Consider the following 17,283-nt stretch of genomic DNA (forward strand, 5'->3'; position numbering starts at 1 on the left):
TCTCATTCTTGTCCTCTCGGTCTCTTCAATATGTGATCACCTTTCACTTGCAACTGTTTCTCATAAAAAACAAACAAACAAACAAACAAAACAAAACAAACAAAAAAAAAAGAGCTGCCTTTTATTAATGATTGTACACCACCAGCACAGTATAGGGTTTTTGCACTGATCACTCTGTGTTATGGGCCTGGAAACTGTGTGTACCAGCCGTTCCCTCCAGCTGCTGCATAGCTAATTGCTCTATGACCCATTCTAGGTGTCTGCCTGTCTCCTTCAACATTCCATTTCATCTAAAATCAAAACTGCAAGGAGAAATTTCAGAAAAAAAAGGCTGATTTTCACTTAGCTTTAGGAAAACAGCACTTGCTATTCCAGCTAGAGGCATCTCTAATCTCAGTTTTTATTACCACTTAAAAAAGACCCCTGAGAAGAGAGATGATGTGATGTTTGTGATGGTGGATTTGGCATTTTTTCAGCACATTGAGAATCAATAGCTGACCACAAAGATGTTACACAAAGCAAATCAAGTCTGCCACATGCAGAAAACATCTAGTAGCTCTTGGTTTCTGATGTTGCCAGGCCTGTGTAGGAGGGCAAGTGCAAGGTTACAACAAATAACGCACAGCAGAGTGAATATTTCTGTTGCCCTAGTTCAGTAGATGATCAGACCTTAAAGACCTGGCCATTTTTGCTTTCCAAACCCATATGTTGTTTAAATGTTTTAGATGGCAGGAGCTGACTCAATAACTACAGGGAGAGGTCTCTGTCATTTACAATATTTATTTAGGGTCAAGAATACAAGTAACATTTACCTCCTTCTCCCTTATTTTCCAGTAAAACTCCTCTTTGATCATTAAAAGCTTCATATAAAGTTTCCTTGTAACACTTATATAATTCCTTGGTCTGCATCTGTGTATCCAAGCCATAAACTCAGAAATCACAGTAACTGTCTATTATTCCGTGTTCTATCTCCAGACTGTCCTTGTGAAGTTGACATTGGGCATTGACTGCCACTTCATTTGAAAACTTCAAAACAGCATATTAAATGCTGCAAATTTGGAAATAGATCAAATAATACAAAAATGGCAGGTATAGTGTCAACTGTGAAACTTTTCATTTTAATGAAGCTTTTTTAAACACAGTTCAGCATTCTTTCAGTGTCCCAAAATTCCCAAATCATGAGTTTGATGACATCCATCATTACAACCCTCTCCAAACTCCCTGAGAGGTACACACTTCTCTCAGATTAGTTCCTTCAGGCCGGGGTTGCTTCCTCTCTAAGGTAGCCTGTCCTGCCAGTAAGGCCAAGCTGAGTCACATCAGCATGTAGATGAAACTACTAACACAGATGTCTGTAGCACATCTCTCCAGTGATGAGCTGCTGAACTTGCTACAGCCTGGTCCTCCTCACTCTACACAAGTTTCCCCGTGACATTTAAGGCTGAAAACAAGTTACCCCTGTGTGGTACCAAAAGGTGATGAAAAGCTGGTGATGCAGATCCAGTCTGCCTCCCTGGTTTCCCAGCACAGTAACAAATTTCACTGGACAGGTAACACTTCCAAATGCAATAAGCAGTCTTTTCCACAAGCACAAGAAAAAGATCTCCTTTCATGTGCTGCCTGGCCCTGTAATTGTCATATTGGGTAGTTCTCACAGATTTGGCATGAAATACCCCTGTATCACACATCCTTTATGGTAGTCAGATACATAATTCTGATGTGTGGCTAATACTAAAGAGCTTCAGACTTTGAAAAATTGTGGGGTTTCTCCACACAGGAATGCATTGCTTTTTCCTAACTGCACAATGTTATTTTGCTACTATGCAAATCAGGATGTTTATGTTGATAAAAATTAGCACTTGTCAAGTGTTAAGTCATCCAGGAGGCAGGCAGGACAGTAAAGCCAGGAAAATAATTTGTAGCTTCAAAATTTATCCAGTGACTTTTTACCACTCATAGCTGCAAACAAAGACAAAATCTCCTTTATTTCAAGTAGGCAGAAATATCTGTGCTATAAAAAAGCAAAACGAAGCTCAGATGATATGGTGACTCACAAGCATGATAACATTAATTTGGTCAGGTACCACTAGCAACCAAACTGGTTACACTGGTCTCAGAACGGGGTACTGCTCAGGATTTGCCCACGTCTTGAGCATGTTCCATCCTCTCTGATCAAGTCTGCATTGTGGTTTGTTGTTTGCAGGACTGAAAGGTAGCTCAGGTCTGTCCCCAAGTGTCACTGGCACAGGATGAAATATGTGCCTTGTATTTAACTGGATTGTATTTGTTTGGGAAAAAGACTTGTCAAGGTATTGGCTCAGTGTGTCCAACCAAACACATGAGCTGTTTATCCCTTCCAGGTAAAATTCCAGGCAGTCCTATCTTTTTCTAAAATGATAAATTCCTTATGGAAACATAAACTAGGTTATTTTTAGCCAGTTTCCTATGCAGTCAGTGTGTTCACATATATGGAGCGAGGGGAGGGAGAGTTTATCCCTCCATCTCCTGCCAAGCAAAGCTTCTCAGTCACTGTTTGCAAAGGTGCTGCCTTTCAATAAAGGCACTGAGTATAAATCTGTCTAGCTAAAACCAGAGCTCAGTGTTAGAGGAGGAAAAAAGAAAGGATTAGCAATTTCTGCTTTGGAGGTGGGTATCTTATTGGTCTGCTCTGAAGGGAAAGTGCAGAGGGTGCTGAGGTAAAACATTTAAATACATCCCTCACTGTTCAGGCATTTGAGCACTTGTAAAATGTCTGACTGTGGCACTGTTTTAAAAATGGTGCTCAAAAATAAAACCCCACTGAAGTTCTTAAAAGTGTCTTAAGTGCTCTGCAGGAAAAGGAGTCTATTTTAAATGTGAAACTCTCTTCAAATCCACGACTGGACTCACAGCCACTAATAGTCTCAACTCAACAAAACTTAATCGTGTGTAAGGTGCCAAGATGACACTTATAATGCCATTGGAAATCCAATTAGGCATCTTTTTGCAGACAATCTATCATTCAGGATCCCACACAGTGCAATACAGGCCCAAGGGGCAGAGCTAGGCAGAACTGGGAACAGTAATCACACTATTCACAGGCTGACTTATCAGTCACTTCACCTCCCCAGGTGCACCAAGGCAGAAATTCATTCTATGGCTCCTGACCTTCCATCTTGCTCTCTAGCCCTCTGCTGGGAATCAAACAGCACACAGGGATTTCCCAGATCGTCAGGGAGGTGGTATTTTGCTTGCTAGCATGTTCCAGGTCTCATCCCTGCCAGCCTACACCAGGCAGGGCAGAGCAGGGCAGCCCTGGGCGGTTCTTGTGCCTGTAAGCACAGAGCCCTGCCTGGCCTCTGTCACACGGGCGTTCCCACAGAACAGAGGTGTTCTGCCTGTGAGCAGGATATTCCTGCCAGTTCAGTTCACCTTCAGGGGTATCACATCATGTCAGTGCTATGAAGCTCCTGTATGCAAAACTAGAGGAAAAAGCAAGGCTTGTCCAACATGCAGCTTTCTACCAATGGTCCCACACTGACTGTCCTGCCAAAGCCACACCTGGCAAAGCTTTAGGGCTTGGAAAGAGATACAGAGCAGAGATACACCAGCAGAGAACAGCCAAGATGCATAAAGCAAATTGAGAGGAATTGAGAGGCACCAAATCTGTGGGTTTGAATACACAGGTTACATCAGAGCTGTCTTCCCACAAAGAACAGCTAATTAATCACCATGGCTTTATTATTAGAAGGAAGAGGGGACAAGCTCTGCTTCCAAGCCTAAACAGGCACAGAAAAGAGCTGTGTGATGAACGTAGAGGGGGAAAAAACAGCCAAACTCCAACCTGTGAAGTGGCCCAGAGCACTTATTGTTGAGAGCTCCCTTCTGAGGATGGTTTGAGTGACAGGAGGAAAGGCACAAAAGCACCTTTTGAGGTAATGGGAATGCTGCAGAGACCTGTGGGAAGGACAGCATTAAGCCATAACATTGCTGTTGGTCCTCACTGATTCTTCAGGCAGTCTGAAGCTGACAGCTTTTCTCCTCCATTTTCCTCAGCCTTCCTGTGCATTTGCTGTGCAGCCACATAGGTGACTCATGCAAATGGTTTGCAGCTTACAGGAAACACTGTCTGCTCCCTACCCAGCTTGTGGCTGTTCAGTGCCCCTATTCTTGGCTCCCTTTCCCCTGGAGAGATGGCTTTTTCCATCATCTTTGCCAAGAGTGGCGTTTCTAAGATGCAAACCTGCAGCACGTGCTGTAATTCTCACAATATGCCTCCTGTGCATCACAAGATGCTGTGAGAGGCACAAAACAGGCTCAGTACATCTGTCCCTTAATACCAGCTGCATTCTCTCTCCCTCCTGGACTCAGATACAGTGCTATTGCAGACTGCTGAACAGATGTCACACACCACCCCAAACACAGCTGCATCTCACTGACAAGTTTTAAAACTCATGTTTTAGTAAGTCAAAGTGGTTTAGTATCTAACAACATCACATGGCATCACTAATTTACTCAGATAAAGCAGAAGCTGCCGTCCCTGTTGGCTTTGGACCAGCAGTAGAAAAGACTGTTTCCATCTTATAGAAATCGAGGATGATTTAGTAAAAATTGCACTTGACCTCACAACTGTAAAGAGACTGGATTTGCATCAGCCATTCCCACATGAAATCCATGTCCAAGGAACAGAGTGCTGAAATAATTGAGCTACTAGTAAAGAAAAGAGGATAAGAAACAGACAGTTCTCCAAACATGCTAATGCAGGGGAAACATTACAGATGCCATGACAGAGGAAAACTTGGGAGAGCAGGCCCAGGACATCTAACACTGTGCCAACACCACATGCCCAACGCATGTGCTCACACACAGCCAGGCACCTCTGGTGAGCTGGACAGACAGCTGTTAAATGAGGCACAGCAAGAAGCTGAGATTTCCTTTTCTCTTCTTTTTTAATTGATTAGAAAAAGCAACAAATCTACAGGCATCTGTATAGAATTCACACAAGTGCTTCAGGTGTCCCTAGTATGTGACATTTGTTTCCTACCACCATCTCCACTTACTACCACTTTAAGTACAAGAACCACAGAGGTTTCTAACACCTCCCTGGACAGAAGCTTCTCAACAATTTCCCCAAGCAAGAGGAAATTGCCACAGTCCTATTCACCCAAGTCCCCACTCAGTTTACCCTAAACTGCAAAACTTCCCAGATTTGAGAGCCTGGGATCCCCATTCCTCCCTCCCTTCATCTTGGTTGCCTTCTATCTTGCTCTCAGCTTCAATATAAGGGCTCCTAAAATTATAATGAAAAAAGAAAGGTTGGACCATGTCTTCCATTACGGCACCAAAAACCATCTCAGGGACATCAGTAAAGATACAGAGATGTTATAAATGCAGAACAGAACAAGGCTCAATGCTTTGCTAATCTGAAGTATCTATTATCCATCATGGTACTAAACTCACTATTTTTACAAGACAAACTCTGTCCTTTTTGCTTCACAGTGAATTTATCTCCTTTAACCTGTGCTGAGAGCAGTTATATTTGGTGACTCAATAAGAGGGAACAAAAAACAAATAAACAAAAACCCGACAAAACCAAACAAACAAAAACCCCCAACCAAACAAAACCAAAACTCTTTTCAAAAGCAGTAGCACCAGTAACAATTTTTAAGGGCAAAATATGGAGTAGATGGTGAGTAAAGACTGTACTTGCTGTATAATCTGATCCACAGATTTTAAGGAGAGGTCTGAGCAAAGGGCAGAGCTGTTCATCTGCTTGACCCTTCCCTTATTGACTTCCATCTTTCTCTTCTGTTGACCAAAACTGAAGATTTGTGTTTTCTTTTCTTGGCCTCTTCAAATTAATACAGTGTCTCCTTTACACCCATCCACTGAAAGGAGAGAGCCAGTCCATTCCACATAACTTGTGTTTTCCTTTGAAAACTGGGCCAAACTGTTGCATATTCATTACCACATTAAAAACACTTTGCCTGAGGCCTGCATTTCTTGCTGTGCTGTAATGAGTTCAAGACCCCAGCTGTCTGCCTGAGGGTTTAGAACACAGATATTTAATAGCAAATTATAAGGCAGAATATTTCATTTTAACTTTTTTTGCTGAGGTAGCACATTTATAATGGTACCCTTTAGCCACTAAATAAAGATGGGAAGAGCACATCTTTCTGTTTGGACAACACAGTCTCCGGGTTACCATGGTCTGGCCCTAGTCAGTTCAGGTTTTGGATGCCAGTCTCTGCTCTTAACCTATTATTGGATCTCCCTAATGTCACATCTCCCGCTAGTCCAATTACACACTGGAGCAAACTGTTACATATTTCTAGCACAATACTAACAGCTCTTAAGCCCTACACAAAACAGAGCAGCTAATAAAACCAAAATGTTCTGCAGTTAATCCTTGGAAGTTTGCCACTGAGATCCCACCACCACTACTTCAGAGACAGTGGTTTTATAAAGCTCAGACCCTGCTTTCATCTAATGAAAAGGCCCAGATCCACATCCTGACAACACACTTCACAGCTTTATGCTTCCTCTGGGTTCTCTAATGACAATCCACAGAACACGTAATACCATCACATTCCAACTGGGAAACTTTTTAGAAGACATTGGCATTCTGGAAGGAATAGCAGAGTGATAATTATTTCTCTAAGTAGTGCCAGATGTGCTTAAAAGTCACAAAGATAAACAGGAGAGAAAAAGTCACATAGTTTGAATTAAAGCTAATAAGAGCATAAACAAGCCCCTCCAACAGCTGCAGGCTGACAAACCAAGCTCCTACTGATTCTTTTACCTCATCAAATCTGCCTTTCATATCTGCTTTCCTACTTGAAGTTACACAAGCATGCACCTCCTTAGTGTGCTGGGCTAGAACATGTTAATGGAAAAAAAAAAGATTACTCCACCTTTTCTCCAGAAAAGCTCCAAGACTCCCAGTGCCTCAATTACCATGAAATCCATGAACCACTACCTTCTGTTATGCTACCTTACCTCACTGCAATGGGAGACAGATAGGAGCAGTCTTGGGTATCTCAGCACCACAGGAACCACAGCCCTGCCCCTGGACACGCTGCTTTGCCTTATATTTATCTGCATGCTTATTCTCTGGAATTTTGGCTAGTTTGGGTTGCTAGTAGTCTGACGGACATACACAACTGAGCAACATCAGAAGGCGTAATAGATCTTTTAATCCCCTATGTGGACAGGAAAAAAAGGATAAAAGGCAAAAAAAGGAACAGAAGTTTTTCCTGTGATTACTTCTGATTCAAACAATCTTGTCCCCACACAGCTATGTTAGTACAGAGGATACCTTCAAAAGATGTTCAACTGAAAAGCTCTGATCCTGCAATTTACCTGATGGAACAGAATGTATTCATTTCTTCATCAAGCAGCAAGACTCCACCAGTACATAATGCTCTGACTGAACTCCTTCTACTTCTGTTCTCTGATTTCATCTACACCTTGGCAAATACAGCAATGCTTTGAGTTCTGGAGCAGAACAAAAAAATAAATGTCCTTCTGCTCAGGATATGGTTTCTGTTGGCTTTACTCCCTACTCCAGCCCTTAGATTAGAACCTAGAATAAACACTACCCAACTTCAGAAGGACAGAGAAGGATTACAACCATACACTCTCCCTTAGCATATCTACCCCAAACTGGAATTTTATTAGATGGTCCCTGTGAACATGACTTCAGCAGGGATAAGTGAACAGGGCTGCAAGGTCAGTGGTTTGGCAGTAGCTCTGTCTAAAGAGACAGTTTGTACTAGGTAACAACTTCACAAGCCACACTATCTGTTTTAGCCTTTACAGTGCACTGCTCCTCTCTCTCTGCATGACCAGTGACCAACAGCTGCCCAGAAAGTGGAAGGAAAAACTCTTTAAAGACATTGTTTGCTTTTTATTCATTTTCAGGACACCAGTATTACAATTTTTAAATCACGTTAACAGCATCAGTTCGGGGACTGCCCACCAGCAATGCCTACAAAGAGGCCAGAGATTACAGACCATCATCTCTGAGTAACAACATCTTCCCTTATGCAATATATATGGCTGGCAATGACTTTCCATTTCCTGCTTCAAGCCAGCACATCCTCCTCATGACAGGAAGAAGTGGAGTTCACAGCAGGTTTCTCAGTTTTTCAGCACAGATTTATTCCCAGTCATGAAATGCAACCACAGAAGAGCCCACATCAAATTACACTAAGTCCCCACACTGAAAAACAGCACTGACACTTCAGCAAGCTCATGCCTACTGGCACCTCAGAGCCCATAATCACATGCCTCAGGGCTGTTCACCAAATACAGCTGGAGGTAGTTCTTGAATGTCTGTGTGTCAGTCATTGTAGCCTTGACAGCAGGGTCCTCCTTCATGGCTTCCATCCAGCGTTGGAGCTTTGGTGCGTGATTCAAAGTGCTACAGGAAAAGGGAAGAGACTGAGTTACACAAATGGAAAACTTGGAGGGCATAAAGGAAAGAAAACAGCTTCAACAATTCCATTTTACTACTTTCTCCCTCCCAGTACAATATTCAGCTTAGAGCAGGTGACAGGAATAAATATCAGGCCATAGAAGACAAACTAGCATCTGGAATATGCAAGAGTTCTTATGGAGCTTGTGGGCTCTGCAAAGCCCAGCAAAAACACAATAGAGCACTTATTGTGCAAGGTATCACCATGTTTTTGCTTCCTGTTATCCCTGCTGCAAAACACACAGCTCTTGTATATCATCTGCCCTGAGCTGAGGGCAGAGGCTTGTGCTCCACTGCCTCCCTCTGGAATGCTTTGTTCACAATGCCTCTTGAGGCAAATGCTGTGTGCAGTGGTTGAATTCCTCCCCACAACCCATGAACCTCTGAGCCTTCTTGAATACCAAGAAAAGCTGTGCAGTTTGTACAACCCTGCAACCCAGCAGCTCAAAACAGACAGTCTATTGAAGAAATTGAGGATCTGACTAACAGATTAAATCCACAAACCCACAGATATTAAAAACAAACTATAACCAACAACAACAAAAAAAACCCACCTCATGTGCATAGTCTGAGGTTTTGGATAAAGAAATTTGTACTTAGGCTGCCATATCTCCATCCCCTTCAAATAAAGACTATTTTCATCTATGATACTAGGGATGGAGATAAAGTCTTGTATTTCAACCACTTCTTCCAGGTCTGTCACAATTATTTGGTAGGAAAGCACAGCTGGTGAAAGAAAGCCTATTTATAGAAGATCCTTGAACAACTCATCTTTTTTTTTTGTAAGATGTTTCCCCCTAACTGCAACATAATACAAGCCCTCTTCAACAGCCCCCATGAGTGTCTCATTGCTGCATGTATGCAAAGAATATGTATACTGAGGCACTTCAGAACTCACTAGAAGCTAGGCAAGGTACTCACTCTTTCAGCTGGAATGCTTCCAGGCGTTCAAACCACGGCCAGATCATGTAGTCAAGCATAGAGATGGAGTTCCCACCAAAAAACACAGTGTTGCGTTTGGACAGAATCTGTGAAAGGCCAGAAATGTCAGTTGTCCCCAGAAGAAAAAGTACAACAGAACAATATCAAAAAGCCCACTTCATAGGGGGATGCAGGGAGACTGTAGGGATCAGACAGCAAATAAAGGATACACTGTATTTCTCTTGTGCATGCAATATTGGCAGAGTACAGTTAAGCTTAATACTACGGCTGCTATTTCATAGTCAGTCCAACTCTTTTCCATAGATTCAAAAACTGTCACAAAATATGAATCACTAGCAATCTGCAGCATGTGCACAAACAGAGGAACTTAGCTCTCAGAATCTGTCAGTTTGTGATTTCTTACTTTTCAAAAGTCATTAATGGTACAGACTGATCAAACATAACACACACGCATTTCTTGAGCAATAAATCCAGCTAAATTTAACATCCAGGTAAGTAAGAGTACTATTTTAGAAGGGACTCTTTTCCCATGGCAGTTGAGGCCAAGTGGTGTTAGGGAAACATTTCTAACATTACATATTGAAGTGCATTTCATTCCAGGTGCAAAGGGAACAGGAAGCAAGTGTAAGTTACACCAGAAAGAGATCCTCACAGCTCAGCACAGAAAGCAGGGTCACAAAGAATCCAGCAAGTTCTCCCGTTACATTGGCAGTTCCAATGCATTTTTAAGTGCCATGGTCATCCAAGTTTAACATGCTTTAAGGACCCTCCAGAGCTTGGTCTCCTCTTTCATTAGACTAGTCCCTCTGTTTTCAGGCATTTTAAAGGTGGAACTCAAGAGACCTTAAAAATCTTTGTCTTTTTGGACACTCACCACTATTCTATACTTGTATGGCATTTATTCCCTGTGCCTTAACCCCCATGATCTGGTAGAAATGTCACAGCAGCCCTTCAGGAAGCATCGAGCTGTTTGAGCTTCCAGGTGTCTAGCAAAGCACAACCAGCCACTGCACAGGTGCAGAGATGGGAGCACAGCCCCCTCTGTTGGGCAGCAGAAATCGAAATACAGAACTGTTTAGAAACATTTCCCCTCTGGAATATCACTTGCAATAGGCTGAGGGAACTTTGCACGGCTCTGTTCCCGCCTCCCATCCTCAGCTGACTGTCAGCTGCTGCTGCAAAATCCTTCAGGGCATAGTAAAATAGAGACACTGAAGGAACAGCAAGTATTTCACTGCATTGATCAAAAGGAAGATTAATCTTCCCTGAAATACAACTCTATTAAACATTAAGGAAAGTGAAACACACATGACTTCCCTCAAGAACTCATTTGTCATCTGCACTACTCCAAGCTTAGGCTGATAAGACAAACAAGACTACCCTGAAAATGACTCAGCATGTTCTATGACTCTATGAACTCTTCTTAATTGATCCAGCCAGGCATTAGTTGTAGCTGCTAAAGAAGCAGAAGGAATGGGTTCATGACAAAGGCAAGTCCAACAGCTGTTCAGACTAGCCAAGAACCACTAATGACATGGACTGTCAAGTGATTAATACAGCACCAAAGCCACCTGACACCTGCTGGAGCTCTGCTGAAGTTGCCTTACACCTCGAGTGGCAGAACATGGTCCAGGGCTGGATTTCTACAAGGCACAGGTTACATTCTGCTTCTTTCCCCCCCCCCCCAGCAAAGGTAATCTGTAAAATGAAAAAGACTTTATATCATCACCAGCATGTCTGCACTGATTTCAGCAGAGCTACAGAACAGATGCTCTTCAGAAGCTCTGGCTCCTCAGCCCTTGCTCTTAGCACATCCTGCAAGGTGTCCTTACATTTAAAGCAGAACAAAGACAGCCAAGGCAACAGCAGTCAACTAGAATTCAAAAATCTCCACAAGTCCACATAGTCTTCCTCATGAGATAAAGTTTAGTTTAGCTACTTGACATTTACTCTAATGGTGCTGGTTGTGGATTCTAGGCTGGGAGTAGTAAACTGAAAGATTGTTCCTTGTTGTAGCTACCAACTAAATGAGAAGAGGCCTATCTCCAAAGGCCACAGCATGAAAGGAAAAAAAAATCACACAAAGGTTGACAACCTACTCATTATCATGAAAAACTCTTACCTCTTCAAATTTGCCAAACTTTTCAGCAATCTCTGCTTTCAGTGCTGTGGTGTCTTGTCCATCTTTGACTGCCAAAACATGCTTGAAAAGTAAGGGTGTTATCTATAAAAGGAAAGTATGAAGTTTGTAATGTTCCTATTACAATAATACAAGTCAGTCACTCAGAACTTAAAATGTTAACTTAGATGTTAAGATATTAAATGCAAGTTAAATTTTAAAGATTTGACTTTAAAGAGCTAAATAAAGTCCATTAATAAAAAACTTCTATACTTCAGAAAAGTATAGAAGCAAAGGCTTACAGGAAAAATTAATACAAATAGTAATGAATTTTAGTATTGTAATAAGAGGAGAATAGTGAAAAGAAGGGTACATTTCCCATCTGCACATTTTCTTTCTTTCAACATGATTCCCTGTAACCCTCTTCCCATCAGGTCTATCCAGAAAGGCCTATTGCAAATATATCCTCCCTTCTATCCCCGTTCTTTGTCCACATCTCTTTGCATCTTTTGTTGCTTCCTCTCCTGTCTCATATCCAAGCTGACTTCTTTCACTTCCTAGACTCCTCAAAGGATATGCTTGTACAGAGAGGTTAACTGCAGCCAACCACCTCCAAACCAAAAAGAGAGCCAAACCCAGCCTCCTTTTACATGTCAACATAATCCTACACTGATCAGGCACTACCTTTGAGAAGTCTTCCAAGATCATCTTCTGACGGGCTCGCTCATATGGGTCTGAAGGCATCAGCTTCTTCTCTGGAAATGCCTCATCCAAATATTCACAAGTGATTGGGGACTCCCAGATCAGTTGGCCCTTGCTGGTCTCCAGAACAGGGACCAGCCCAGAGGGGTTCTTCTCAAAGAACCAGTCAGGTTTGTTCTTCAGATTGATGTTGACTACTTCATGGCTAAAACAGGTAAACAAACAAGACCCAGACAGGCTCAGTTCTGCTACAGTCCACTCCATACAGTGGTGAAACACAAGCCATTACACCTCAAAAGTTCAGTACTGAGAGGCTGAATCCTCATTCCCCTGCACTCCCCCCATTTTCCCTGAAGACTTTTGCAGGACTAATCCTTTGATACAGAAATACTGCCATAATTTGCTGGAGAAAGTCAGGACTGACTTAAAATGAGTTGTTTGTTGAACTAATAAAAGACACGCACAGTCTGCAAGCACACAACAGAGGCAGTCCTTATTGTCATGCTAAAAACACAGGTCATAACTCAGCACACTTATCACATGTGGGTTCAAGGGCATTCTAAAGAAGTAACACTTTATTGCCAATAAGCTACACCTCAATTAAGAAATGCAGTTGAACTTTAACCTGTCCTTACACCAAAGAGCAAATCAGGAGAGCATCCTACCTACTTATCTTCCCAACCTAGAACAGGTGTTTAGGGTAAAGGCAAAAAGATACTGATAAAAAAAGATTAACAAACCATAGGTTAAATGCTGTGCTATATGTGTGACCCCACAAAATTCCCAGTAAACCCAAAGGTCTGCTAAACACAGCTGAACCTTCAAAACCACTGAAAGGTTACCAGAAGGCAACTACGACATCTAGCCATAAATCACTTCCAGAATCACTACAACAAACCTCCCAGCACTAAATAAAGACACAATTATACTGGCCTGGAAGTTTTACTGCATCTACTCTTTCAAAAAAAAGACCCATGTTAAAAATAAAACGAACTCAACTCTCACCTTGCTGTCAGGAGTACTGAATGGTAAGCATTCCCTACATTACATGAACTCCCAGACCTACGTTGGTTAACAAACCACTGGCAGGCCTGCAACTTGGTGGAATCAGAAAAAGATGTAAAAACCTGTTACTTTTAAGTTGTAGACTGAGGGAAACATTGGACCCCATTTAAGAACACTGAAATGATATGGCTATCTTGAAAAAGAAACAAACACAAGTACTGAATTCCATTAACTCACTACAGCACAGGAATGCAACCATGTTATAGAACACAGTGTATTTCCTCTTTCAAAAAGGCCACTCACTAACTATTGTGTTTTGCTGGGCAGTAACACAACAGAAATACTGAATATTCGTAGCTCCCAGAACTTCCACTGCTGCTCTCATCAAAAACAAACAAAAGCGTATGTTATGTCTCTAATCACATTTACCCAGGATAAGCTCCAATGCTATTACTGTAAACATTCGGGATGTTTACTCAGCGAGAAGAAAAAAAAAAAAATCAGCTTGGGGTTTTTCCCTATAGATCTGGGCAATTTCCCTATGGATTTGGGCAATGCTTGCAGGCACAGGGTGTGCTTTTAGGGATGTCCTGTGCAGGGCTAAGAGTTGGACTTCATCCTTGTGGGTCCCTTCCAACTCAGCATATTCTGTAGTTTACTTTGGGCCTTTACATAGTTAATTTAATACATGTGCTTCAGAACAGCCCTCTCCCCACTCCCCAAAAAAAGCTTTAGAGCAAAACCACTCACAGAGACCTCTTTTCAATCAGTTCTTCCAGGACTGTTTTAACCAAGAGCCATTTAGGAGAGAAGGTTGGGCCGCCCCCTCCCCGTGGGGTGCAGGGGCCGCTCAGAGCTCACCTGATGCCCTTGGCGCGGAGAACCAGGCGCGTCCTCTGCGCGAAGGGGCAGAACCTCATGCCGTACAGCCGCAGCAGCCCCTCGGGCACGGGCCCCGGCGCCGCGCTACCTGCGGGGAGAGGGGTGTTAGCGCCGGCACTCCCCCCGCGCCCCCCACAGCCCCGGCACCGCGCCGCTCACCCTTGCCCAGGCTGCGGGAGCGATCGTTCGCCATCTCGATACCAAGCGATGTGTCGCGATCCGCCTCCTCCCACCGTGCCTCTCTCGCCCCAGCGCCGCCGGCCCCGCCCGCGGAGGGCGGCCCCGGGGCGGGCCGGAGCCACCGCCTTCAGCGGGGCGGGGGTCAGGGCCCGCCTCCCTCCTTCCCTCTCACCCCGGGGGTCCGGCCAAGCCCACACTTGCCCAGTGGTCTCTCCTTGATCTGACCGCTCTCCCCACCCAGCTGGGACAGGCACTGTCCAGCTGCTCTCCGTGCTCCCTCTCTGTGCTTATACCCTCAGCACAACCACCCCGCTGGCGCCCCCGTGTAAGTGGGACACCCACGGCCGAACTCCACCCCGCAGGCCAGGTGTTTGTTTATAAGCAGTGCCCTCAGCAGCTGACAGGCACCAGGCTCTCCTCGTTGCCTCCTCCTGCTACGGCAGTGCTCCATCACCTTCTGCCCTGCAAAACCCACAGTAACAAGGAGGATTTCTCTTTCCTGCAGCTATTCTGCTTCATGGTGAAAACACAAGAGGAGACAGTAGATAACCCAACGGACAAGGGGGCACAGCGAAAGTTAGATTTACCTTCGTTACTACCTTGCAGTCATAGAGGGATTCATGCTTGTTCTGCAAACGGGGCCTGTTGGGAGCATCAGTGTGTGCATAGAGCAAAAAAAGAACCAAAGCGCAGACTGGAGTGCTCATCATCCTTTTTGCTCCCTTTTCGGTTGAGATGAGTACACCAGGGCCTTCCTTACACCATCTTTTCCTGGGGTACAACAGTGGAAGTTGAGGAGCTTTCCTCTTAATGTGTTTTACACGCAGTGTCCAAGTTGATATATAACCAGAGAAGTAAAGTGATTCCCTTCCTGGGGCTCCACACACTTCCACCTAATCTTCAGGTCAGAGCTCTTTGTTATTAGGAAACAGCACATTTGTAGGGACCAGAGGGCTGGGGCAGCCCTTGCCAAAGGGAGAGAGAGTCCTGGCCTTCCTGGCAATGTACACATCCCTGTCAAACCCCCAAGGCTAATAGAGGGACTGGGGATTCTCCAGTCTCATCAGTGGATCCGTACTTGTACAGTGGGGAAGTTTTGCCTGTTAGTGACTTTTGGTTCCTCTGAGTACCTACCCTTAAGAAAGATTCAGCAAAATTTTTGGGGAAAAAAAAGAGAAAATTGATTTGAAATTTCTCATAGCAATTAAGAAATACACAAGCAGTCTGTTGACTCACAACCTGGACACAGGCACATGGGAAACCAGAGTAGCATTACAACACCCACATGCTACAACAGGCCCTCAGAGGCACCAGAGAAAATAAACCTACTTCCTCATTCTCTCCTGGTTCTGTGGGGCACACAAAGCAGCTGTGGAGACAAAAGGTAAGGAATAGGCTTGTCCTGCTGCCTCTGGACAGGAATGTCATGCTCCACTGTTGCTCTACAGCACTGAGTACACAGCAGTATTACAAAACTGCATGCTGCCACTGTACAGCTAAGTAACAGCAAGCTAACACAAGCAAGCAAGGCACTATAAATTACATTCCTCCCTTAGGAAAGAGAAAAGAAGATTCTGTTAAATCTGCTTTTTAAATGTTTGAAGGTTCTTACAGTATTACCAGGCTAGAAGCCACAAGTACACAGGGAAAGACCACAGCTGTACTTCCTCTTTTTTTTCCAGCAGACTTCTCAGCTCTCTGAAGCTTCAGGAGCCCCATCTTACAGAGTCCAAGAACTGTAGTACCTTATAGAATCATTAAGGTTGGAAGAAACATCTAATATCATCAAATCCAACTGTTCACCCAGCACTACCACTGTAGTAGAAAATGGTATCTGATATCATACCAGTGGAAGCCTATTCAACCTAAGGCTACTGAAGGCTCATACTAAGACTTTAAATCATCTTGTCCATGAGCTGCTTTTTGCTGATGCCGCCCTCGTTGCCCACACAGAAGCAGCTCTGCAGCGTTTAACATCCTGCTTTGCAGAGGCTGCTGAGCTTTTTGGGCTGGAAGTCAGCTTGAAGAGGACAAGTTTTCTACCAACCTGCACCTCAGGAAGTCTTCCATCATCCCCATATCACCATTGGCAAATCAGAGCTCAAGTCAGTCCAGCAGTTTAATTATCTGGGAAGCATCATCTCCTCAGATGGTAAGATTGACAAAGAGGTAGACAACAGGTTAGCAAAGGCATATAGTGCTTTTGGAAAATTCCATAAAAGAGTTTGGTGTAATAAACACCTGCAGAAAAGTACAAAGGTTAGTGTTTACAGAGCCATTGTATTGTCTACTCTTTTATATGGATCTGAATCATCTACCACCACCACTTGCTGCCTCTGTACAATCCTGAATGTCCACTGGACTGATTACGTGACTAATGCATCTGTCCTTGAACAGGCAGCAGTTGAGTATTGAGGCTACGTTGCTGAGAACACAGCTGCGTTGGGCGGGGCACATCTCCAGGATGAAGGACCACCGCTTCCCTAAGCTTGTGCTCTATGGTGAACTTGCCACTGGCTGCTGCAAGAGAGGAGCCCCAAAGAGGAGATACAAGGACTCCCTGAAACAATATCTCAGCCTTGGCCATTATTGATCATCATCATTGGTCTATTCTGGCCTCCAATTAGGAGACGTGGAGATACACTATACATAACGCTGCGCTTCTTTTGAGAACACACGCAGAATCATTCTTGAGGAGAAAAGACAATGCAGAAAGAATCGTGTCTTGCCAATACCGCCTAAGGAGACTTTCCACTGTGCCTTTTGCAACCAGACTTGTCTATCTCGCATTGGCCTTTTTAGCCATCAGCGCATTTGCAGCAAGTGTGGGTAGAGTCCTTCTCAAATCTTTATTTGCGAAGCCTAGCCATGATGATGACCACTGTAGCCCCATAGCCTCTAAATCCAGCACTAGATCCAGATAACTTGTAAATACCTCCAAGGAAGGAGGTGTTCCTCATAAACAAGTCCACCAGGAGAGGCATAAGAGGTGACA

The 17,283-nt window shown here is 43.8% G+C and overlaps 1 protein-coding gene across 1 annotated transcript; it reads right to left on the reverse strand.

The window, feature by feature from the left end:
* Positions 1–7,867: 7,867 nt before the first annotated feature.
* Positions 7,868–14,406, reverse strand: GSTO1 (glutathione S-transferase omega 1). Its single transcript, XM_051799564.1, has 6 exons — positions 14,268–14,406; positions 14,088–14,196; positions 12,204–12,426; positions 11,523–11,624; positions 9,380–9,486; positions 7,868–8,404 (listed from the first exon to the last, which is right to left on the reverse strand). Exons 1-6 carry the CDS (start codon positions 14,299–14,301, stop codon positions 8,251–8,253), a joined length of 729 nt encoding a protein of 242 aa, XP_051655524.1. The 5' UTR covers positions 14,302–14,406; the 3' UTR covers positions 7,868–8,250.
* Positions 14,407–17,283: the final 2,877 nt, after the last annotated feature.

This window comes from Manacus candei, unplaced genomic scaffold (genome assembly GCF_025592945.1).
Source record: "Manacus candei isolate 608988 ecotype Guabito, Panama unplaced genomic scaffold, ASM2559294v1 h1tg000050l, whole genome shotgun sequence".
In the NCBI taxonomy this organism is placed as follows: domain Eukaryota; kingdom Metazoa; phylum Chordata; class Aves; order Passeriformes; family Pipridae; genus Manacus; species Manacus candei.

What these genes read in the sequence shown, in the direction of transcription:
- GSTO1 (XM_051799564.1), bottom strand. Translation starts at nt 14,301, where the DNA reads ATGGCGAACGATCGCTCCCGCAGCCTGGGCAAGG. An exon ending in AGTTTGGCAAATTTGAAGAG is followed by an intron (nt 9,487 to 11,522) that starts GTAAGAGTTTTT and finishes GGCCTTTCACAG; the next exon opens with ATTCTGTCCAAACGCAACAC. An exon ending in GAAGCATTCCAGCTGAAAGA is followed by an intron (nt 8,405 to 9,379) that starts GTGAGTACCTTG and finishes CTTTTCCTGTAG; the next exon opens with CACTTTGAATCACGCACCAA.